Source organism: Motacilla alba, chromosome 2, assembly GCF_015832195.1.
Source record: "Motacilla alba alba isolate MOTALB_02 chromosome 2, Motacilla_alba_V1.0_pri, whole genome shotgun sequence".
NCBI lineage: Eukaryota > Metazoa > Chordata > Aves > Passeriformes > Motacillidae > Motacilla > Motacilla alba.
The window spans coordinates 43760815-43785840 of NC_052017.1; the positions used below are offsets into that span (position 1 = coordinate 43760815).

The window sequence follows — 25026 nt, forward strand, 5'->3', positions numbered from 1 at the left end:
CTCGTTTGTAGTGCCTGTGTTGTGCCAAAGTAGAATGCAATATGGAGATTGTTTACCCAAAGTGAGGATGTTTTGTTCCCTTGGCCTATCAGGGCCAAGAGTGTGTCTGTGTCGGGACTGTCTGCTGACAGTCACGGGACAGTCAGGGGATGAGTGCAGTTCTGTGCAGTTGTGAGCAAGAGTTAGTGCGTGGCAGATTCAGCTTTAGATGTATAGAATAATATAGTGTAATAAAGTACTTAATTAGCCTTCTGATAAGCTGGAGTCAGATGCATCATTTTCTCTCCCCTCGTCGGAGTCGCCTTTGCATCAATAACTTATTTTTTCCATTCCTGATGGGGAACTTAGTGAAAATTATTCGAAAATGTTCCTGATGTAAACCATGTAGTATTTAATGGATAATTAGACAATGTTGACTTGATGAATCTATCAATTTATGGGCACTGGCTGAGAAGTGAACTTTGAAGAAGTTTTTATGTCAACTGAGTTATAAAAGAATTTTCGCCAGTTTACCTAAAGGTCACCCATTACCTAAAGGTCAAAATAAACTCTAACCTGAAATGGTGTCTGTGATAGTTGGTGTCTGACATGAATGAAAGTCAGCATTTCAGTGCAGGCATGTAGGCAGAAATGTGCAATATTTTTAATTCATGACCTGAATTGAAACAACAGAATTACTTGGTTCATTAAAAGGGCTTTTTCCCTTTTCTTTTCCTAGTATTTTGGATATGTACTGTATAGAACTACACTTCCAAAGAACTGTGTGGAGCCAACGCCACTGTCTTCACCTTTAAACGGAGTCCATGATCGTGCCTATGTCTCTGTCGATGGGGTAAAATCATTGTTTGCTGGTGTTAATTTTTTGCCATCAGTGGCCTTCATGAAAGTTGAGGATGCAGACTGGGTTTTTTTTCCTTCTTTCTCCAGATCACCAAAGCAACCCTGATCGTAGTTAATCACATAAGGAAAATAAGGCAGTATAAACTTGATGCATATCCAGTGTTCAAATTAGTATTGCAGACAACATGACTATCTATTGTCTTGCCATTTTTGACATATTTGAATGTTGATACATATTCATGACTGCGGTGAATAAAAGACCTAGAGAATGGATTTACTTGCAGGTTTATGGAATATATTACTGATATATGTACTTGGTGGCTTTCTGCAATATATGCAAATATTTTTTTTATTAGTTTTCTCTTATTTCTTCCTTTGAGGGTGGAAGAAGGAGGAAGCCTGAGCCTATGTCTTACCTTATGAAACTGGCTTGTAACCACAGTTTAAAAAAAAAAAAAAGAAGTTTATTGTACAGAATGTAAATTTAGTCTTTCTTTCTGTAAGCAGGATTTTGGCCTTGCTTAATGAGAATTAATATAAATTCATGTATTTTACAGTCAATTTTTTAGTTAATATTTGATGCATATTGACTCTCATCACCTTTGTGTCCAGATCAAGCTCATCTTTCATTGTGTTGTGGGAATAGGAATAAATAAAAGTAAATATTGTTGCACACATAATTGGAAGATGAAGCCAATGATTAAATCACTGATATTGCCAAAATCTTTTCAGTCACTGGACTAAATTTGGGAACTTGCTTTTGTGAATCAGATGCATCAAAACCCACTATGACATCCAGCTGATGTACTGCAATGTGAATATTGATGTAAAAGCCCTTTGTGTATGCTTGTGCTCACATGCAGGAGGTGGAGAGGAAAGGGATTTTCTTTTTCTTTTTTTTCTTTGTCACTTTTAATCTTTTGATGCAAGTTGAAAAAATAAGTAACAGGGCATTCTTGGTTTTCAGTGGTTATTGTTTTCTTCTTCTTGTTGCAATTCATATAGGTACCTCAGGGTATCCTTGAAAGGGACAAATCACTTAAGATAAATATAACTGGGCAGGCTGGAGCAAATCTGGACATCTTGGTAGAGAATATGGGTCGAGTCAACTTTGGTAGATACAATAATGACTTTAAGGTAAGTAAAATCTGTTGAGTTATTGGATTTTGATAGCTTTTCGTGTTTTCCACAGGTTAAAAAGAAAGTAGGGAATTAGGAAGAGCAAAAAGGTCAGGATTAGACAGCTGTAATTTTACCTGAAATATAACTAGTCAGTAGTTCCCATCTGAGTTTTCCAGACACCAAAATCAATGTGAAATTAAAAGTTGCTAGACATCTTTTAAACTTTGTTTGTTCACTTACATTGTCAGCTAAAGTGCCACCCACAAGATTTTCCAGTTCAGATGAGTTTATAAATAACAATATTAAAATTGTTTCTATCAGCTCCAAAAATGGGTTGGAAATTGGTCCAAAACTTGATTGCACTTTGAGGCTTGTGAATCCTGGGATTGCTTTTGGAGGCTGGGGGGATGTATATATGTGTACGTAAATACCCTGTTGTATCTTTCTTGTTGTCCCATTTCATTTGTCAGCAGTGTGCTCTTGCAGTACTCTGAGTGTGGCTGGGAAAGGCTGTCCATGAGCACTTCAGCATGCAAAAGTGACAGTTCACCCAAACTGAGCAGGTGTTACTAATATCACAGAGCTTGCCTGTGCTTCTGGGTGTGTGCTACACTTCAGGACTGTCACCTCCACGCATAAGTGGCTGTGGTGGGTTGACCTTGGCTGTGCTCATTCTGTCACTCCTCCTTCACCAACAGGAGAGGGGGAGAAAATACAATGAAGAGTTTGTGGTTCAAGATAAGGACAAGGGAATCGCTCAGAAATTTCTGTCATGATCAAAACAAACTCAACTTGGGGAAACTCAATTTATTTTTAAATATGTCATCAGAGAGATGCTCCCAGAATCACTGATGGGTTCAGCCATAGGTCTGTTCCAGAGTCAGCTGGAACTGTCTTTGTCTAACATGGGGCAGCTTTTGACATCTTCTCAGAAAAGTTCCCACTGCAGCTCCCCTTGCCAACAAACCCTTGCCATGTAAACCCCATACCACGGAGGTACCACTAAGGTAGCACTAGGAAGGGCAGGGGCAAAAAGTAAACTTTTCTGGTTTTAGACTTAATGGGATCCCCAGTGCTGCATAACAGTCAATAAAAGACAGGAGTGCTTTAGAGGTGAGTCTTGTATTATATTTGTGCTGTGTAGAGTTCACAGCATGCCTTTTTTTTTTTTTTTATTTTTGGTATTATTAGGATGCAGTAGGTAGCAGTGGTGCCAGCAGTAGGGGAAGGAAGCTGGTACCCCAGTGTTTTGCCTTCATGCTCAGGCAGCAGAGACATTGCTTTTATTTATTTATTTATTAACAGGCTAGATGATAAGGAAAGCTGTATGCTTAGTGTTAAATTAAGGTAAGAGAATAGAGGTTTAGAGGTTGGATTAAGGTGCTCAATTGCTGTGGTTGAGCTGAAATTCACACTTATACCTTTTAACCATATAAGAGTGAAAGCAGGTTTAAGAGACGTGGCCATGGTGAAAATAATCCTCTAAAAGCAGGATCTTTCTGTGTAGAAAAGCCAGCCTTCTTTGGGTAGCTTTGGACTATGTGCATTGCTTCTTTCTGTAGACTCCATCCCTCATGCTCTTCTTCATGTTGATTTTGAAAACTGGGTGTAATCATACCTTGAGTTTTAAAAATCCATGTGCTTCTGAAAATCCAGTTAGGGAAAGAGGTTCCTGTCTTGTGAAGCCTTGCATTTTTTAGCAAAGAGGATAGGTTTTCAGGGGTTTGTTTGGCTGGAGTTTTATCACTTTTTTGAACTTGAAATGGAACTAGGCATCTAGCTTTTGGGAAGGAATCTTGAAAGGATTTTGGCTTTAAAACATCCTGTTGATCTAAGTCATGTTGTTAAAAGACACAAAGGAAGGAAGAGTGTGGTTTCTGTTATTTTATGTGTCTTTTCACATGAACACTGCCACCTATATCTCAGTTTTACTCGGAAAATTTATATCCACATCTTGGTACACTGAGTCACTAGCCCAAGACATTATCTCTGCACAATAGCAGAGAAACTGCACAATAGCAGAGAAAGTGGTATTTACATCCTACAAATCTTCTCCAGATAAGGATCATTGAATGTGTATTCTTATGCAGACCTCAGTAAGAATGTTTGGTAGATACTTAATATAATTTGAAAAATCACTCTGTTCATTGTGCCTACAGATGAGCTTAGGGAGGAAGGTTAGAAACTTCAGGCTAAAGTTATGTTGCATTACTTCAATTGATTGCTAGACAGAGTAGAGTCTAGGTTGTATAGAAAAGTTTTGTCACTTAACTTTTGACACTTGCAGATATTTTATTTTGACATAAGCAAAATAAGCTCCTGTTCTGTAAAGTGGACATTAGGTAAAGGAAGAGAAAACCACTTAGTGCTCGTACAGATGGTGAGCCTTTTGGAGACGGTGCAACGCTTATAAGATATCACAGCAGACACACAACATAGTATCAGCTGTCCAAAGCCATGGAAACTGTGGTTTTGCTTGTTCCTGTTTGACATGTGATGTTTGCGACATAACTTGTGTTGCACCAGCTGTGAAAATCAGCTTCTATGCAGGGTCTATTCAAGCACTTAAAACCAACCCCTTGCATTGCACTGAAACACTGCTTTAGGAACAATTACTGTAACAAAATTAAGGTGTGTGCAGGGGTAGCTTCATGTTCTTTTCATTCTTCTTAAATTATGACCTTACGTTGCTTTGTCATTTAGTGTGCAAGCACCCTGGTGTGCTGTGAACCACTGTGTACACAGTCCCCTAGAAATGAGATGGGATTCCATGGGCTTGAAGCTGGCTGTAAGCTGAAAGTATTTCACTGAATTGGGCACGTGCATTGATTTTATTATCCTGTATCTTATCTGGAGAAGATTTGTGGGAAGTAAGTACCACTTTCTCTGCTATTGCGCAAGTTAATGTCTTGGGTTAGTGACTCAGTGTTACCAAGTGATGATATCTCAGGCTTAATGCCATTTAATGTTGCTTCTCCTTTTTATTAAGCCTCAGGTTTTGGAATCATGTCCATGTAAAAGCAAAACAAAAATTTTTCCAGTTACAGGAAAAGAATTTGAAAAAAAACCTCGTGTTTTAATGAAAGCCTGAAACTCTGAAGAGGAACAGATCTTTCACAGAGAATAAAGGAAGCCCTTTATTTTTAAGCAAAGCTTATAACTTGGTGAAGACCATATGCTTGGTGGTTTTTTTGTACACAGATTGGCAGCCAGCTGTTACTTTGATTCAGTTTTTATTTGTGACTGATTTATAGTTACACGCAAATAACTTAATAACATCAGTTAAATATATTTTTGTGTTGTTTTTCTTTTTCTTCCTCTTAGGGTCTAGTTTCAAATTTAACTCTTGCTCAAGATATACTTGTTGGATGGGAAATCTATCCTCTAGACATAGATGGAGCAGTGAACTATGACATTATTTATCTCCTTCATCACCAGAAGACATCGGCTGTCAAAGCACTGAATTATGAAGTACCTACATTTTACACTGGTACTCTTTCAATTCCTGGAGGGATTCCAGACTTGCCACAAGACACCTATGTCAATTTTCCTGGTTGGACAAAGGTACAAGTTTTTTGCTGTAAAAACCTCAAAGTCCACTTAGAAAGCTACTGAAACTTCTATGGACAATCAAAGTCCACCTCTCTTAGATGGGTAGAAGTTGGTCATAGAGGTGGGTGTGTCAAATTTATTTAAATTACTAAGAAATAGATCCTTTGCTTTATGTAAATCTGGGGACAAAACATTAAGAAAAGGGAAACATATTCCAAAAATACGTGGTGTTGATGTAGAAAGTGGAGCATCACAAAAAATACCCCAACCAAAACAACTGAACCAATCCACCCAAGTTTTTCAACAGTGAGAAAGATTAACTGTCAGGCTGTTTAGAAGTCTTGAATTTGGTTGTGCTGGGTTTTTTTTTTTGGATCATATTTGAGGTGCTGTGTTAGGAACTATGGATCTTGTTGCAAAGCATAAAGAGTGTTTGACTCTGGCTGGTGGTGTGCCACAGATACGGATCTAATGCATGGAGAAGGTTGCCTGTACCTGGACTGAATGGATCAGGGAGCACTGCTGTGAGAAGCTTGTGGGCAGATCTTTGCCAGTGGGAATTTCTCACAGGGTTGGAGTGTAGCTAGAGCAGGAAGGAGTGTGTTTTCACAGTGCCATGTCTGAAACCACCAGCATGCAGGATGGGTGAGGAGCAGCTCAGCTGCTCCTGGTGGGAGGCACAGGGAGCAGAGTGTGTGCACTGAAGTGCTACTCTCTTGGAAGCCTAAGTGTTTAAGTCCAGGCTTTAGAAAATTGTTCTTTTCTGAAACAATTAATTTATTGCTATTAAAATAAAGTGGGAGAAGGAGCTGCTTTTGATCTGTCTCCACTGCCAATATTGTAGTGGTTAAAGCACTCTACAATATGCAGAAGGCTGTGATTCATTGCATGCTCTTGGTGTTGCTGACACGGAGCTTAGATGAGGAAGTCTGACTTGGTCCCTGTTCCTATATATGTGCATTTCACACAATCACTGAATAAAATTGAAAAAATAGCTTGTATTTTCATGGCAACTGGAATCTTAGACCTTTTTAGTAAATTCTGTGACCCCATCAGTCATAAATCTTCTTCAGTAAGCGAGGTGGCCATACCTGCCAGTTGGCAAACTGCCATATTTAAAATGGCAAGGTAGTCCAAGAATTCTTAGGTACTGGTGGAAATCTTTTCCTCTGATCTATGGAAACCTCTGTTTTATGTAGTTTGTATACCCTGTAAAGCAGTCCTGGGGAGAGATTCCAGATAAACTTAAATTTGGCTGTTGAATTTATCCTTCAATATGGATTGGATGAGAGTTTTAAGTAAGATACCTGGAAACTGAGACTTTTGGATAACTTTACAAATGAGCCAATGCCTTTAAGGTAGATGGGTATAAATTCCAGTCACTGTGTGTGGGCCTTAGTTCCTTGCATGGCACTGTGTAAATTGCTTAAATGTGGACTGGGATTCTTAACGGGTTAAAATTCACCTGTCTGAGTTGTTGAAAAACCACAGAAGCAGCACTTACCAAGAAAACTTAAAGTCCTAATGATGGTTCTGCCTTTGCAAAAGCAAGGAATATAGCATGAGGGACAGCCTGGAAGGAAAGGTGCAGTATTAACAGTCATGACCTGTGTTGTACCTATCTTGCCTTCAGTGCTTTTTAAACCCTTCAGTAGTAATAAAACTTACTTCACCCTCACATGAGGAATCATGATACCCTTAAGCATACATGCCACTGGGTTAATATTTAGATTTATTGGACCTTTTTTTTTTTCTTCGAAAGAAAAGAGGATTTGGAGTCAGAACTGTTCTTGTTGTCTGTGGAATCAAGGGCTATATTTGCTGTCCCTGATAAAGGAAATCTTGCTAGTGAAGATGAAGTTCCTTCCTATTTTATTTTGTCTAGGGCATATTTATTAGTAGATATAATGCCATAATTTGCTTGTTTGGTGCACACAAATTCCTGAGTGTGGAGTCTTTAGAAACTGCAAGTTCTCTTTAAGTCTTTGGAGTTGAGAAATTTAAGTTCTTAGCTTTACTGGAAAAAGAAGTTACAACCAGTGACTGATTCAGATCAGAAACAGAGACCTGTCTGATCATATCTCCTGCCTCAGAACTCTAGTGCAGTTGATTCCCACACTAAACACCTACTTCCCACAGATTACTGTCATTCTCTGTGAGAGGAGGGCCACTGTCTAGTGGGTACACTCACTCATCCATCTTGTGTGTGGGGGGTTTGCATTCCTGCCATGTTTTCTTCTTAACCTACTACAGAAAGTAGTGTGTTTGAATCAAGATAAACTTGATTTTTAAAAAAAAGCATTTGAGGTCAAGGTTTATTGACACCTTGGCAGATCAGTGCAAGATAGGATCGTATACCACGGAAGTGGATACAGAGGTGAAATGAAGAACTGCATTTGTATGTTACTTAACTCCTTAAAAAGTTTCTCTTGTGAGTTTCATAAAATTTGTTTTCATAAATACCTGAAGAAAGAAACACTAGAAAAATACCACTAAAGCAGCTTGAACGGCAATACTTGTTGTATTACATTTGTGCTTCTGTAAAATGTGTTAAAATATTCTGATTTCAGCTATTGCAGACAACTTTAGAAATCACTGAATGCAGTAAAAGTCCTACTTTCCACTGATTCAGACAATTTTATTATGTTTATCAGTGTACATCCCTGCCCTGAGTCTGGTTTTCCTCTATGTTTTGATTACCAAAGGCCAAAGCAAGAGGGAGAAACAGGGATGAAGTTATCTGTTTCCATCCCTCTTCTTGACACTAAACTCTTGTTTGATATACAATGAAAGGACACTTTGAATAAAAGCATATTATTTATGCAAATCAGCAGTATATCCTCCCTCTGTCTTGCTTAAGAACCAAGACTCAGCTCAACTCAGCAGGAGTCAGTTTACAGTTTTACTCAACATTCTGCAGCTTGCCAATTTATGGACTTTTGGAAAAATCTGCATTTATGTCACTTCAGTGTGTCTATAGATAAATTAGTGTTTTAACTTTTTTCCTTTTTTCCTTGCCCATTTATTTTATTCTTTTGAATTTAAGGTACTTATGATGTTAGTACAGTATTTTGAGCTAGGGGTTCTGACAACCTCAATTATAAAAAGCAATTTTAAAAATTTGTATGCCACAATTTCATTGTACTTAAAATAATACTAGGAGATCCCAAGGCTTTTAATGGTTGTTTGTAACTACAACAGTAGTTTATTGCAGTGTGATTTCACAAGTACTTTTGTTGACCAAGCTATTACAAGTAAAAGAGAGATCTGAGTTTCACGTGTCTAGACAAGCTGTATCTTGTGTCTTGTGATCTCAAAATCACAGAGCAGGGACTACCAAGGTGGTGCAGTCTTATACTTGTACAGAGAACTATAAGAGCCTTATGATCTGCTTTTTTCTTCTGTGACTTCATTCTCCTTTTAAGAATTAGCTTCAAGCAAATACAGTTTTTGGATTTGTTTTGGTCTTAAACTTGGGGCAAAAACCAGTGCAAGGAGCCTGCAGTTGTTTTTCTAATTATTGTCATATTTGGAATTACTGCAGTATTTTACCACTTTCTTTTTAAATATTAGCAATGGCTTTAACTGCTCAGGGAATTTAGGTTCTTGATTGTCATTAGCATTTTCTTGAACAGATTTTCTATCCTTGTGTTCAATCAAACTGAAAGGTGAAGCGAGTTCAGTTACTATATCAAGAATGTTATGCTTAAGTCTATTTTGCCATTTCACTTCTGACAGATTATTAAAATATTGGTTTTTTTCCTTCTCTCTTAACAGGGGCAAATTTGGATCAATGGCTTTAATCTTGGTCGCTACTGGCCAGCCCGTGGTCCTCAGCTGACTCTTTATGTTCCAAGGAATGTACTTGTTGCCTCGGTACCAAACAACATAACGGTGTTGGAGCTGGAGCGCTCTCCTTGCAGCGTCCAGGCGTGCGAAATAGAATTTGTAGACGAACCTAATATCAATGCAACCCTACTGCATGAAACTGATAAACCCCCACTCTTTGTTAGAGAAATGTGGACGAGGCATCTATAATGATTTGAGTATTTCTTTATCTTCCACCCTCCACCCTTTCCTTCTCTTTCCCTAAAAGCATACTGTGTAACACAGGGTCTTTGAAAAAGGGAAGTTGTTTAGGTGAGGCAACTTCTTAAATTCTTCAAGGACCTATTTTTTTTTAAATCTCTCAGTTAAATATTGAATTTCTTTTTAAAAATAAAAGCTGGAGCTTTGAAATTTGCCTTGGACTGTGAAATTGAACTCAACTGGAAGATAATGTTTCCATCAGCCTAGTAAAAATGTAGTCCTTGTACTCCGCTCATACTGCAGTAACCTTCCTATGCTTTTATTTTTCACCATGTTTTGCAACTGGAGAGAGGAGCTTACAAAAGGCGTGCAGGCCCCACTAACTTGCTGGTTTTGCTTAAGTGGACTGGTAAGTCAGAGCTGCCAATAGACAAGACACTTTCAGCTTCCCTAATCACCTTATTAGAGTATCAACATCATTTTAGTTTCATTGGGCTTACTGCCAGCATTGAGTAGACCTCATTTTTTAATGCAAGTGACTTTCAGAAAATTTCAGTTGATTTCTTATAGGACCAGTGACAAAAACTGTGGAAGAGAGCATTCAAATGCCAGCTGCTCCAAACAGCAGTAACATGGAGTCTGCATCTGTCCCCTCTTGGAAAGCCAGTTTACTGCTTCCCTATTGCTATCTCTGAAGACTTAAAGTAAGTTAAGAAGTACAAGGACATGTGAAATTTAGGCTGCTTTAGTGGAATCACAACCTCTGACGAACCTGCCTGCAGAATGTGGTTTTAAAATGATGAATTGTTTCTTTATTTTTTTTGTTTGAGTTGGGTTTTTTTCTGGTTTGTTTGTTTGTTTGTTTTATTTCTTTTTTTTCCCCCTATTGTTGTGGTGTACCTGCTTTTCATAGACCAGCACCTTGGAAGTGGAATGCTTTGAGTTAAAGAATTTTATTTCTCTTTTAGTCATTAATTCACATCAATTGTTTTGTTCCAGTAAACTGATGGTCTTTGTAAGTGACTGATATTTGCAAAGATGCACAGACTCCATCAGTACATTTGACTTTCTGCAGACAGAATCTTCTTTTTGATTCTTGTAATTTTGGTGTCTGTCATGCAAATTCCATGGTGATATTTAAACAACAGAAGATGATCAAGTATTTTCATAATCTGTGATTTCTTTGATTTTTGTCTGACATTATTAAAATTATTCTTTAAAGATTAAATTCTTGCTCTGTGTGTTTGAGAAGGAAAAAAAAAGGATGAGAGAATTATGAGCATTTATATTAAGGGAGAAATGAGATTGTAAAGTCTCTGTGGATGATGAGTTATTCTTGCTAATGTCTTGTTTATTTTCTCTGTTACGAAGATCTGTACAAAGAAAAAGGAAGCAGCTATGATGGGCTGACCATACACTGGAGTGCCACTCTTTTCTGAGATGGCCAGTGCAAGATCCTGGCTATTTCTTCTGGTGATATACTATCACTGGAGAAGAGGATGTAAAAGAGCACCACCTACCTTCATGTCTGCTACGTGTTTGGCATGTTTGATGGCTATCAAAGGAGACAAATGGGGCTCATCCAAGACAGAGCAGTTCTGCTCTTAAATTCTGACCTCCAATGTCAGTTCCAGGGTCTGAGGGCTGTGCGTTCCATACCCAGATGTGCTTGATTCTTGGAGTGGTCTGCTCTGACTCCAGATTTTTTTCTTTCTCAGCACCATCCTTATGGAGAACCTGGAATGCACTCTGCATGCAATTAATTATCAATTATTAATTACCTCAGAGCTAGGCCTTGAAAGTAAAGAATGAAACAGAATCAGTTTTTAACTGATGGGTTTTCTGGCTTGGAGTGTGCAGAATGACAGTACTATTCATGTATTATTTAAGCTCAGTGCTGTTACAGCTGGCAGTATTTTTATTTGTATGGCAGTTAGTGCTGTGAGGGCAGTAAAACTCCTGGTTCTCACTCTTAAATTCAGTTTATGTCATACTTGTGAAAAAGTAGTGTGATCTGTGAGACGTCACTTTTCACCATGAAAATTGAAAATTAAGTAATATTACCAGCAGAAGGGCTTTGCATCAAGAATTACAAACAAGCATCTGATTAGTTCCAAGAATAACAATAACAACGTGGAAAGAATGGGTTCAAGTAGGGCTCCAGATGGCTTCTTTTGCATACTTGCCTATTTACTGCTTTCAGTGAAGTGGTCTCCTGTCTACAGAAAAGAGCTGAAAATTGTGGCCCTGATTCCTAATCCTCTTCTACCTACATGGAAACACTGCTGGAGATGTTGAGTATTCAGAAGGGAGGTCCATGTGCCAAAGGACCAGAGTACAGCTCTAGGAGGAACCTGTTGCCAGTTGCTGCTGCTTTACCCAAGGGTGTGTCAGCAGGTGCTGCAGCTGTGTTCTGCCCTGCCTGTGCCCACACTGGGGCACTGTGCCCACACCACACGCCTGGTACTTACCTTAGGTTTCCTAGCCTTGGCATGAAGTTCTGCTGGAACTGAGTGTGATACAAAACAGGACAGTGTGGCATTTCCTTCTTTGCAGCCTCAGGCAGGTCAGTTATTTTAACCTGTCCTCAAATGTAGTTCAGCCATGTGCGAAGTGGAAATGTAATCAGAATTAAAGTTTCTGACTGAGGGAAAATGAGTAAGGGAAGAGGGGCCATAGGGTAAGGCACCGGTGGGCCTAGTTTCAATTTGTTTTTGAAAGGCAAGGTGTGAAAGCATTGTCAGACCCCTGGCTGGTATCTGTGGTGTAGTTGTATGAACTATTCCAAGTGCTGGAGTTCAGCGGGATGGTCCCTCTGGTGGAGCCAGCTGCCTCCTGAAGGCCTGGCAAGAAGGAATATTCCTAATGCTAAAACTGTGGGTCCTCAAATCTTTCCTGGTGCATCTCCTCGGGAATTTGCAAATGCTTTGCTTGCACAGGAGCTGAGTAATGAGCACAATATTCTCTCATTTTGGCAGACAGTGCAAGTATGGTATTTGGTCAGAATTAGTTCCTAAAAACCAGAAGTTTCACACTGATCCCCTCTGGAAGGTAGGCAGATGCTTGCAGTTGTGTAGGGGGATGCCCTTTGAAATCTACTCATAGAATAGCTGTAGTGGCTCAGCTTAGCACAGATTTATTTATTTTTTCATATTTTTTCAGCTCTGGAGTGGGGTTCATAAACTTAGTCTATAATGCTGTCTGTGCATGAGTGAAAGCCTTTAACTGTGATTATTTGGAGTGAATGAGCAAATAGAAGAACAAGAACTGGCAATCTGCTATATAGTTGAATTATATTTCTTAACTTATGTATGAGACTCTTTTATAATGTAACTGTCTTACTAAGTTTAGTCAACATATTTTAGTCCCTGAATGACAGGATTGAGACTTGACCTTGTCCTCCTTTAGACTCTTTGTTCCTTTTGTAATTCTCTGGTGCAGACAGCTCTCCAATATCCTGCTATCCAATCTCCTTGGGCGCTTCACAGTGCTTGTTGTTTTCTTTTGCAGTTTTTTGGATGAAATACTAATTTTTTGATTGCACAGTTTGAATACTTTAAGGAGCGACTAGAAATAATCCTTCTGCCTGGACAGCAAGCACTATCCGCCTGATAATTACAGAAGAAGGATTATCCTGTGGTTTGCAGTGTGCTCTGAAGGAGATAATGCTGTTATTGTGCAGGCTGAGAAGGTGGCAACATTTTAACAGATAATACAAGATGAAAGGTTTGTAAGAGATGATCTAGCCCTATGTCTGTCTACCCTAAGGCAACATAATTTGTATCTTAAATATTCTCAGTGTGTTTCTTTAACCTAGCCTTCAAGATTTCTTGTGATGAAGACTCCAGTCTTTCCTGGGCAAATTATTCCAGTGTTTACTATTTGGAATCTTGTTAGCAGTAACCAAAGCCATCATTGCTGTATGTAAGCCAGTTATCACTTTCACTGTCCACAGTCAACACAAAGTATGTATTTGTGTTCTGAGGCTGTTTTGTGCCCTCTCACTTACTTTCTTATCTCTCTTTTAACTTATTTAGAGAAATATTAAGAAGTGCAGGGTAACACAGAGAAGATTTAGCAAGGATGTGAAAGGACAACCAGCTCCTGAATTACCTTGTCCAGCTGTTACAGCATCTCTTTTTGACAGAAATTACTGCATTACAAGAAAGTTGTCTTGCAGGCTGGGAATTAAAGGCATAGCAGTTAACCTCAAAGTCCTGGCTGGGAGCTCGTGTGACAGAAGAATCTGGAAACTGCAGAAGAATGGGGTCTGGTTTGGTGGTTGTCCTTCAATGGGAAGACAAAACTAGGCAGAAATAGATTATCCTAGAACTTGGTGCCATGGGCTGAATGGAAAAATGTTGGAAAAGTAAATCACAAGGATCTTTCTTATGCTTTTGCTGTATAAAGTGTGTATGTTTAAAAATCCCTTTTCAGAAGATATTTCCTGATGCTTGTTACAGTATCAAATATGGGAGTAGTCACCTTCCCCTGCTTTGGGGGAAATGTTAAAGGTCTCTGTTAGCTCAAGGCATTTCACAAAACCAGAGCTTATTTCAGGTAATGCCATCCCTTTTGACGATTATATATTGTGTGGCCAAGGAATTTGGGATATATTTAAGCCTCCCGTTTTGGGCTTTAGCACATACACCTGTCCCTCAGGAGGCAAGTATATACAGAGCTCCAAAGTCAGGGTCTTAGGAAGGTCCCACATTTAACTCCGAAGAGTTGGATTGGGAAGCACAGACTTGTTCCTGAGACTCCCCAGCACACTTTGATAGCAGTCCCTGTGCGAGCATCACGGTAAGCTCACTGTCTTGCACTCTTGTGTTGTGCTTACAGCTGCATGATCATAATTTAGCCTTTTAAAATCTTTTAGTAGACAAGAGAGGGGAAAAAACCGGCACCCTTATGAAATTGAGAATTGAATTTGAAATTCCAACTGGAGGTACCTTTTTTAAGTAGAGTGGATTTGTTGAATATCAGTGCAAATTCAGTAGGAAATTGCAGCCAAATCTATGATCTGAAAGGCTTTTTCTGTTTTCTTTTTCACTGTAAGTATATGCACTATTTTTATTAAACTTGGCGCTTCTGTAGGGCTCATGCTTCTATACTAATATTAACTGAGCATTTTCAGTGTTTGTAAATGTGGACCAGAGCACAGATATGGGCCGGAGTGGGCAGATGCCTAGCAACTCATCCTTCTGATGCTGTAGCTAAGAAATTCGTACCTCTTTCCAGTTTCACTCTTCCTGAACTCTTGCTGGTTCTTCCTCTCAGAGTAGGGAAGAGTAGAGATTATGTGTAGAGAAACTGAGAAAAATTTCCTTCAATATGTCTTTATTTGTCTAAAATGGAGTTGATCTCCAATCCTTCCACCTACCCATTGGCAGTTTGCAAGCTGGATGAAGATGCCTGTGCATCCATAAGCTTGCTTATGCCTTAATGCTGCTCACGGGTGGGTTACGGGGTGTCTCCACACAGCCGCATTAGAAGCTCAGATAGCTCAGTCCTGATCAGAACTGCCTGTCCGAGTTCCCAAAGCAGCCCGGCCGCCCGGGCACCTTAGCAAGCTTTTTAGTGATCTCAGCTCTTTCGTGATTATCAGCCCATTAGTGATTTCAGCTCTTAGCTTGCAAGGGGCCACGGGCCGCAGCAGCTGGCAGACGTGGGGAGAGAGAGGAGAAGACCCATGTGAGGTTCCGCAGCTTGTCTTTATTGATCTTCTCGGGGACAGCTCTTCTGCAAAAGGTTCTCAGTGACAGCTCCTCTGCTGGACTGGGCAGAAGCAGGGGTTTATATAGGGCAAAGGGGAATTGAGAATTGTCCAATGGTAAGGGTTAAAGGAAAGTGACCTATAGTCTTACAGAGAGATAAGCAGGGGTCCAAGAGAGGGGCTCCCAAGGTCCAGTCATTATGACTCGGTATTTCCTTAGGCTGCTGAATGCCAGGGAGGCCTTGCAGGCCCCATGCCTCCTACAATGCCTGTCTCCTTTCTTTCAGATTTCATTCAGAGGTTCCTTTTCTCAAGTTCCTCTTGGTCAGGTGTACAGAGTGAACACTCTTTATAGATCTCTTGTCTAAATTTAGCCAGAAGTCTACTCTGGCTGTGGGCTTGTCCAATAGCACTGTGCAAAGCACTCGCCCTGGGAGAGGGTGAACTGCTGTTGTGTCTTGTGGGTGTGGGGTCTGGTTTTGTTCCTGTGCTATGGGTGAAGGGGCTGTCCAAAGCACAGGATGAACAGTTGAGGAGAAGGTAGAAAAATAAACTGATAGCTTGCTCCTAACCTTCCTCATGCCTTGCCTGTTGCTGAGCTTTAGAACTTTCTTCTGTTTGCTAAAAAGTTGGTTGCTCTTTTCACAGCAAAAAGAAATGGAATAACATAGAAATTGCAGAAGAAAAATATGTACTCTTTTCTTGTGTCTTCCATGTTAAATTCTATTTCTGGATGTTGCAACACTCTGCTGAACCATCGAGGCTTCCTGGAAGACTTTAAACTCTGAGAGATGGGTCTGGATCCTGCATACATTTTACATATTTTCTTTTAAGCTGTTTTGCATTTTCCCCCTCAATTTTCGGATGTGGTCTGTACTAATAATAAATAGGTAGATTCAGTGTGCTGAAGAACCCAAGAGCCTTATACTGAACTCACAAAGTGCTAGCATGATTTCCTGCAAAATATTGTCAATTGTCTTCTGCTGCCCTGTATCCCCATCTGTGTTGTTTTGTTGGTCCCTTGATCCAGAGCAGTATCTACTTCAAAAGCTGAAGTGAAGACAATGTGAGTCTTTTGACTGTGGCTAGAGACACTTTCAGATGTGACTTTGTTTAAAGCACTGAGTCCATCTAGCTTGTGCTGAAGTAGAGGAAAGTTTAACAGAAACAGCTAGCAGCAAGCTGCCTATTTTAACTTTTTCTAGTCTAACCCCTCGGGTCTGTTTCTTTGATTCAAAGGCTTCAGAGGTGCTGGGAAAAAAAAAAAAAGGTAGATCCTGCATGGATTAGCCAGATGTTGTACTCTTAATGTCTTTTATTGTGATAAGAGGGACCACATACTGTTACCACCCCAAAACTAAGCTTTTTTCACCCATCCTAGGAAATAAGGAGAACTTGGACAGATGCCAGTAATTTAGATGCAAGAGCAGACACTACCTATGCTGAAATGAGCCAGGAGGCTTTTTGTTGTGGTTTTGTTTTTTTCTTTTAAATTCTGAAAAACTCAGTCCGTGCAAAGATACTGAAAAAAGATCACAGTAATAGCATACTTGACTTGCATGAAAGTTGTTTCTCCTGTTCCTGTAGGTACAGTACAAAGTGCTGTAACTGGGGATGTTTAAGCACTATGGAGCTACAAGCAATAAAGAATATTCAGTGTCACAAAGCATGATCTGGATGTGAAGCCTAGTGAGGACTGGGGAAGGCTTAATAATATGCTGGGTAAAGGGTGGGTTCTTTTTTGGTTTTGATTTTTTGTTGGTTTTGCTTTCCTTGTTTTTCTGTTTATTGGGGATTTTTTTTTTTTTTTTTTTTTTTTTTACCTAAGCAGGTTGGCATTGGAAAGGGAAAGGAAAATAATTTCCCCTTCTGGTACCTCCAGCTACAGGCTGTGGCCTTGCATCTCACTAAACTGGCAAAGGTGAATGATGCTGAGCTCTGTAGTTTTCAGATTTCTTAACTGCAAGTGGAGAATTTTTACATGAAAGAAGGGAGGTGAACTGTAGTAAAGGTTCAGCTCCCCTGGCTGAATGTGCAAAGTGGGGAAAATTAATCCAAATCCTAATAAAATCTGCCTAACTGCAAGAATGGAGAATGTCCATCCAGTACCAGTTTTGCTGGTACTTTCTCCCCACCTGCTCATCACCATCTTGTCTTTCATTTTATCCAAGCAAAGTAGAAACCATGCTGGTTCTGTCAGTCATTGATAGGCATCATCTATTTTCACTTCACAAAACAGTAAGTTGGATGATCTCTGGTTTGCTTTCCCTGTGGTTGCTGGTGAGCAAGCACCTTCTCTGGACACATAACCGTGCTGTTGTACTTCTCCTGCAAGGTGAGTGAAAAAACCTTCAGAGATTCCCAAGGCTTCTCCTCTCTCTGAGTTGGTTAAGGATTTGGCACAGCTCACAAGAACCCTTTTGTCTCAGAGGCTAAGGGCTTTAAATAAAAATCAGCTCATGTTTTTTGTTGCATTTGATCTCTTTATCTCATTTAGTAGAACTTTGTTTTTTTCATATAAGAATAATGTCACTGAGTTTGTCTAAGGTCCATCTAGCTCAGTATCTTCTTTTGAAGTAGAGCATATCAGATCATCTTTTGTGTTTCAGGACTTGGAAATTTAAGGTGAAGTCTTTTTCCCTACTAAGTTGAGCTAGAATTTCAGTGCTTTTAAGCTCTTTTCAGTACAACAGACTCAGGCTTTGACTGCTGATTCAGCTGCTCGCTTGCCATGACTCAGTTTGCAAAAATAACACCCCAAAACTCTGAAGTTCATGCTCTGCAAGGCAAACTGAAATACAGCAATTGAAATAATTTAAAAGTATAAGTTCTGTTCAACAGCCTTGGTTGGTGCTCCATAGCGTATTCTGATTTGGGAGGTTGCTCATTTGTTGTCAGGCTGTAGACCTTTCGATGCAAAATTGTGATGCTGGTTTGGCTTTGAAAGAATGTTCCTATCCTTTCTTGTGAAGTTCTGTTTTTTCCTGTTACCTGTTTTAGTGTGTTCATGCAAATTGGTGAAACCCCCTGCTGATTACAAATGTCAAAACCTCAGTTAAATTAGGTAAGCAAGTTAAAAAAGGGTAGGGGTTTAGTCTTCAAACCTTCATGATTCAGAGCAATCACCCATTGGCTGAGAAATGTTTGGAAGAAATTGCTCAAAATCGAAGACTTGTGTTTAGAATAATGCATCATTAAGTTGTTTTCATCTTCTGTGGAAGGAGATTAAACTTTCTGGGCTGTGAGTAAATGAGAGTGTATGGTTCTTGATGTCTTGAGACAAAGCAAGGAATCTAGCAAGTAATGCACAGATTTTTATTTCTGTAATACTATCTAATTGTAGTACTTTTCATCTGCAAAATGCCTTGTTTTACAAAGGAGGGCAGAGTTTTGATTTCCATGTGGCAACTGCAAGACTCAGGTTGACCGACATCCCTTGCAAAGCTAAAGGTCAAACCTCAACAGATTTTGTTTGTTTTCAGGGAGAAGTATTGGACTGGGGTATTACAGTCTGATTTGGGTCTGTTAACTCAGATTGAGAGATACTGATATGGCTAGGTTACTTCTGCCTGGTTGAAGTCTGCACCACCATGATAAGGAAGTGCAGACAGTGGAGGGTATGTAGTAAGGTGGTGTTAATAAAACATGTGTTTTTTTCTAAGCAAGACCATTATCTGCACAAATACAGCTGATGCCAATTACATTCTGCCCCCGTCCACCACAGTCTGTCTGTGTGGGACTCTCTCCATTTGCAGTCACAAAGGAGAAACAGACTTTTATTCAAATGTCACGTCTGGCTGCTGAGTCTGTGCAAGGTCTCACCTACTGGGTCTTCAGCCGCTGCTCTTGTTGGAGTACACTCACACCTCGTGCCATTCCCTGACCAGGCAGCTGGGGCTTTTGTTGTGAAGGATCTCACTGATTTTTTTTTTTCAAATTCCTTTTTTTACTGTGTTTCATTTTGCTTTTGCAAAAGCAGTAACTTTGTGGAATCTTGTGGCCTCAGGTCTAGAAAACATGGCAGACTTTTTTGAGTCTAAAATTAACATTGATACTAGCTCCCTATTTGCTCTGTTGTTGGGCGGTATCAGCTCTTCCACAGTATCTCTGTACAATTAGTTGACAATTATAGAGGGCTTTTTTACATTTCTCTATGAATCTGGAAGCCTCTATATACCCACTAAATTATGCTGGTGTGACAATTAAAGAATTTGGCATGTACCCTCCTGAAAATTTAGGTCACATTCAGTTGTATCATATTGTGACTGAGGTCTTCATTTTGCATTACGTTAGAGAAAAGGTGGGCTTTTTTCCTTCCCCCCGTTTCTGACACTATTAATAGTTGCTCTGCCTCTGTGCAAACCCGTTCCTGGAATTAAAAAAAACAACATGCAAATTAAAATTCAGCAGAACCTTGTGTATCTAGTGCTAACCTTGCTTTCTCAGTCTCTGACGCAAATTGTAAATAGTTATCACTTAAGACTTGACCTTTCATAAACGCTAATATGATGATGTTTGATTGTTGAAATTATATTCAGTCTCGTGTTGATGGAGTCTATAAAATACTGTAGTCTTTTACACTATAGGCAGTAAATTTAAAAAAAAACACAGAAAAAACATTCCTATTTTTGTCCAGTAGTCTTCAACACTCATCACTTCACTAAAATTTTGCTTCTATTGCTGGCTTTTTTCCTAACCTCTGGTACATTCCTATGCATATGTGTAATAAGCTGCTTATTGAGCAATCTGGTGAACTTATTCTATTTAAGCTGTTTAAGTGTGTTAAATAAGACAAATCCTTCATTTTTTTTCTACAATTTTTGGTTACGTGAGGGCTTCTGAAATGATTTCCCCCATCAGAATGAAATTATAATAAGAATTCAGAGCCGAATTAATGAAATACTTCATTGCAGTAATGTTGACAAATAGGCTTGGCTTACTCAAAAATAGTTTTAATATGAAGATGAAATGAAAATGAAGAAGAAATTTGAGGCTAAAAAGTGTTTATCTTTAGCCAGAGCACCTGCCATCAAAATTTTGCCTTATCTATATTTTCTTCAAATCATAGAAGTGTTTGGGTTGGAAGGGCCCTTTAAAGGTCATCCAGTCAAACTCACCTGCCATGAGCTGGGACATCTTCATGAAACTGCCTTGTCAAAAGGAAAACATTCTGCGGTGCTGTGACAAGACAGGCATCCCACTGCGTGACCTCTGCGTGCAGAGAGCGTGAGCTTAAGCCAGTGAGGAAGTGAATGGATTGACATGTGAATGGATTCCATGTGACTGTGGAGATGAGGTGGTGGCATGTGAGGTTCATGCAAAAAGCCAGAGCAGCAGCAGACAGTCACCAACCTTTCTGTGGGAGATTTTGGAGGTTTCCTAATATTTCTGAGGAAAGGAAGCGAGTAGTGACCTGCATTATGAAAGGATGGGTTGGTAAAGCAGAACTGAGGAGAAAAGAGCCAGAATCTTTCCCTTAATAAACCCTTCACCCCCTTCTCTGCAGGACTGAGGAGTTTTGTGTGACACCTCATACTATGGGTTTCACTGTTCTAGAAAGCACAAACAAGATTCTTGATAGCAAGGGCAGAGCTGTTCTCTGCAGCTTCTCAGTGCTGTTTGTCTGCAGGGCATGCAGAACATGTCATTGCTTCCTGCAATCAGTCAGACATATTTTCTTTCCATTCCCAGTGCTTGTGAATGAGCAAAAAGGGCATGAGCAACAGCAAAATCCATCCTTATATTACTTCTGTGCACTTTTTGCAGCTTTCCCACATACTCTGATAGCAAAAAAGGCAAGTCTCTCACTCAGCCTGCAGTCCCGATCTTGCTTGGGGTCAAATTTCAGTTTACCAGTTGTAAGCAAGTACAGAGATGTGTTGTGGTCTTTCCTCACTTTGATTAAGGTGCTTTAGTGTTACTATGAGCCCCTACTGCTCTCTCTGTTTGTGAGTAATAGTGACAAGTTAAATGCTAGGGAGGGCCTCTCTCTTCCATTGCCCTGCCCAAACCACAATACTTCCATGGAGGTTCTTTAAGGAGTGCAAAGTTCCTGTGCAAAAGAAACAAATATGCTTTTCATGCAGGGATGTCCACCTGTTGTTTCAATCACGGTCCCAGATACAAAAGTCTCTTCCTGAACTTGGCTGCTTGGACCTTCTTGGAAAATGCTGAATGTATGCCACTAGTCTCTTTTGAGAAGAAGAGTGCATTTAGTAATGTCAATCTTCATTCAGTCTCTATTGTCTTACATGTTGCTAGCATCAGCAAGAGTGCTTTTTATGAGTGTTTTGTATCTATGGAAAAAGATCTGATTCTTGATTACCTACCATCGCTCTTAAATGCAAGCAACTAAAAATCTTGGAATTTAAAAAAATTCTTAGTGCCTTAAAAACTAGCACCTTAGTAGTTTTATTTTGCAACACTTGAATTCACAAAGAACTTGCATTATGCAGTTACAGAACTACTTATACTGGATGTGTTCAGTTGCTTGTTTTGAAACAAGAAATTAAAACCCAGAGAAACTTCAACCCTTCAAATATGACTTGAAAAACAAACAAAAAAGAATTTAAAAGTACAAAAACCAAAGGAGTGTGATCCATTGATCAATCATTTATTTGTTCTGAATTAACCTGGAGGACTTGACTTTGATGGCCTGGAACAGATAAAGAACTTTTTTGTCTTTGAGCTTTATTTCTGTGGAGTGTCTTTAACTCAATGACTGTCCCATAAAATGGGATTTTGTTAGTTTTGTGATGGGCGTTGCTGCTGGATGGCTGTGAAAAAGAAAATCACCCTGGGAGCTTCTAACTTGGTGTCTCCTCAGTGGTAGGGCTCATTGCTTTAGGACTGATTTCTCTGTGATTGCCATTGGTACTTGCTGTGTCACAGCAAGGTGATTGCAGATACAATCACCACTCTTTCTTCTTTGAATGGTCTTATCAGTTATACAAATGCTACAAATCTCACTGCTATTGTATCATTTCCAGTCTCCTCCTTGCATGACTGGAGTAGCAAAGTCGAAATTTCAGTAGGCATTGCCTTAAGCACTATTTTAAGGATTATTTTGATTGATATTATTAAATGGCCCTTGATTTCTAACTGTAAATCAAGTCAGATGGAGATGTTGGCATAAGAGGCAGGATGTGATGAAGCTGGTCTCTGGTTGTGTTAGGAGAGAGATGTTGGATAAAACTGCAAAGAATTAAGAACTCTTGCAGGAAAATGTGTGATGTAGATCCCTGCTGGCAGTTTAGAAGCATCCTGGTTACAGAGGAGCACTATGGTGCCTGTTGAATTGTACTCCCCTTCAGAGCAGGTGTGCAGAGCTGGGACAGTGACAAGCAGTCACTGCTGGGACAGTGCTGGGACAGTGACAAACAGTTGCAGTCTAGGAAGGAGAATGGCAATTCCTCACTGGCTCTCAGACTGAGAGGAGCAGATTGACTGGGAGCAGGCTGCACTCCACAATGCTGCTTCTGCACGATTAAAAGCGGTAAAGCTGTCCTCCAGAGTAAATGCGTAATTCAGCTTTTTGTTTAGGGACTGACTCTGGTGGCCTAAGCACGCTATGAAAACCAATCAACTTGTTATCTTTTTATCATTATTTGTATTTAATCTAATTAGCTGATTTCCCCCTTTGTCTACCTTTCTGTGGCTCCTTAGCATAACTGAAGAGAGGATGCAGGTTGGTCTTCTGAGGAAACTTGATGTAAAAATGTGGCTTTAAGAATGAGTCAGCTTTGTTTCACTCAAATGTCTATCCATCGTCTTTCATGGTTCAGTGGGTTTGTACAAATATTCTTCATTGTTGGAAACTCTTGTTCAGCTAAAATAACACCTTTGTCAAGTGACATTTTGAAAATCCCTACTTTATTTTTGTCTGTATTAATACTATTATCTCGTCCTTTCTCATCAGCAGATTTCAAAACCCTCTCTCAAAAGAGGAGTGGCATTGTCCACTGCAGCTTGGTGCATGTGGGAGGGGGGTTTGTTCAGGTAATGGAGGAGGAAGCCACCCATGTTCAATGAGCTCCAGCCTCGGGACCTGTATTTCCTGAACCCATCAATTTAACATGAGCTCCTCTTTACACCCAACACAGCAAAGCTGCTCAGAGCTGAGCTGCATGTTGAGCTCAGCTTTCAGCTCAGCTCAGTTGCTCGTCCAGCACACGCATTGAGCAGCTGTGAATATTACTGGGAAAACTGGAAGAGGCTATTTGGCACAGAGGAGCAAGACAACATTCGCCTGGGAGTAGTTCTGGATGCACCAGGCCCCCCCTCTGTGCAAGGGAACCGTGCACAGGCCATGGGGTACAAAGCTGAGTGGTGACATGAGGCACATTTGAGTTTTGTGTGGGAGAGGGGCTCTGCTCTGGCTCTGTTTGTGGCATTGCTGCATGGCTGCTGGGTGTACCCCATTAATTCCACAGCATCCTCCCTCACCATAGAGTTTGCCCAGACCTGGACCTGCCTGCAAGCCATTCCCTGATACCACTCTTTGCCCTGGATGTCTCTTACATCACAGCTGTCAAGAGCCTTCAGCTTGCTCGTTCCTTGTTGACCCTCATTTTTGCCTGGCTAGCTCAGACAGCCTTCCCCTTAGTCTGGAAAGCAAGGACCATTCTTGCTGACCAGAGGGATCACAGAGCAGGAAAAAGGAGAAAGAAGCTGCAGTGGAAGCCGTCTGAATTCCAGGGCAGTCTGTGTACCAGACAAGTGCATCGCTCAGCAGTTGCCAGTGCCTCTGCTGTCAGCATCACCAGCTGTGAGGATGAAGTGCCGTGCCACCTTGGGATGTTATGATGGCTTCAGTCTCATCTGTGAGAATTTGAAGCACCTCACACTTTAAATTTGTCTTCCTTTTCAAAAAAGGTGATGGGTGGCATAACCCACTCTTTCTATCACTTTTTCCCAAGTGATCTATGTAGTGGATTCTAAGGTTTTGAGCATTAAGAATTTATAGTCTTATTCTTGAAAATAAAGGCTCTCTCTTACTTAATGTCTTCCACAGCTATTATTATTATCTGCATTAATGCAGATCCTTGCTTGTCATCCTCAGCAAACAGCAAATGGTAGTGCATTCCCAAAATTATGATGGATACATGTGTGTGTGAGATTTAAGTGTACTGCATTTTATTTTCAGTCTTGTATCATGAGAGAGGTCACATGGAGGTGAGCTTCCACTTACATCTCTCATTTAGAGTGATGAGCACAATGGCACTACAATATTGTTACATTTCTTCTTTAGCCTTTTCCTGATGCATTTTAATGCCTTGTTTGCTCTTTGCAGCCTTGGCTGAATGCTGAGCAGGCACTTTATTACTGACAGTGTAAGAAAAGAATTAATCTGGTTTATAGTAAGAAATCTGAACTGGTTTTGTCCAGCAAAAAGACACACCAGAAATATCTTCTAATACGTATTTTTCAACTCTTAACTTGTCTGCCACCACATTACTGATTTTTTGCCTTTTTTAAAATCATTTTTGTGCCAAAATCTAAACGCTGCCGTATGAGTTTCCTTCCTGTTACAGATTTCTGATGAATTAATATCCTGTGAGTGGCTACTGGGGTATCACACTGTTTGCATTTTGCTGTTATCAAATGCAAGGATTCTATGTGTGGTTTCTAAGTTATGACAGATGCTTTCTACACAATCTCTGTTTTTACTTTCTTTTGTTTTGCCAGATACATCTCCAGTGAATGAAAAATGTGTTTTGGGGTTAAGTACTTTTGGAAGAAAGTACATTAATTTTAAAATATATACT

The 25026-nt window shown here is 39.9% G+C and overlaps 1 protein-coding gene across 1 annotated transcript in view; it reads left to right on the plus strand.

The window, feature by feature from the left end:
- The window catches only part of GLB1 (galactosidase beta 1), a 40610-nt gene extending 31058 nt beyond the window's left edge, over window positions 1-9552 (plus strand). The window contains exons 13-16 of the mRNA XM_038127576.1: window positions 719-832; window positions 1846-1977; window positions 5287-5526; window positions 9292-9552. Coding sequence (XP_037983504.1) covers window positions 719-832; window positions 1846-1977; window positions 5287-5526; window positions 9292-9552 — 747 coding nt within the window. The remainder of the gene's footprint in view (window positions 1-718; window positions 833-1845; window positions 1978-5286; window positions 5527-9291) is intronic.
- The last annotated feature ends 15474 nt before the right edge of the window (window positions 9553-25026 follow it).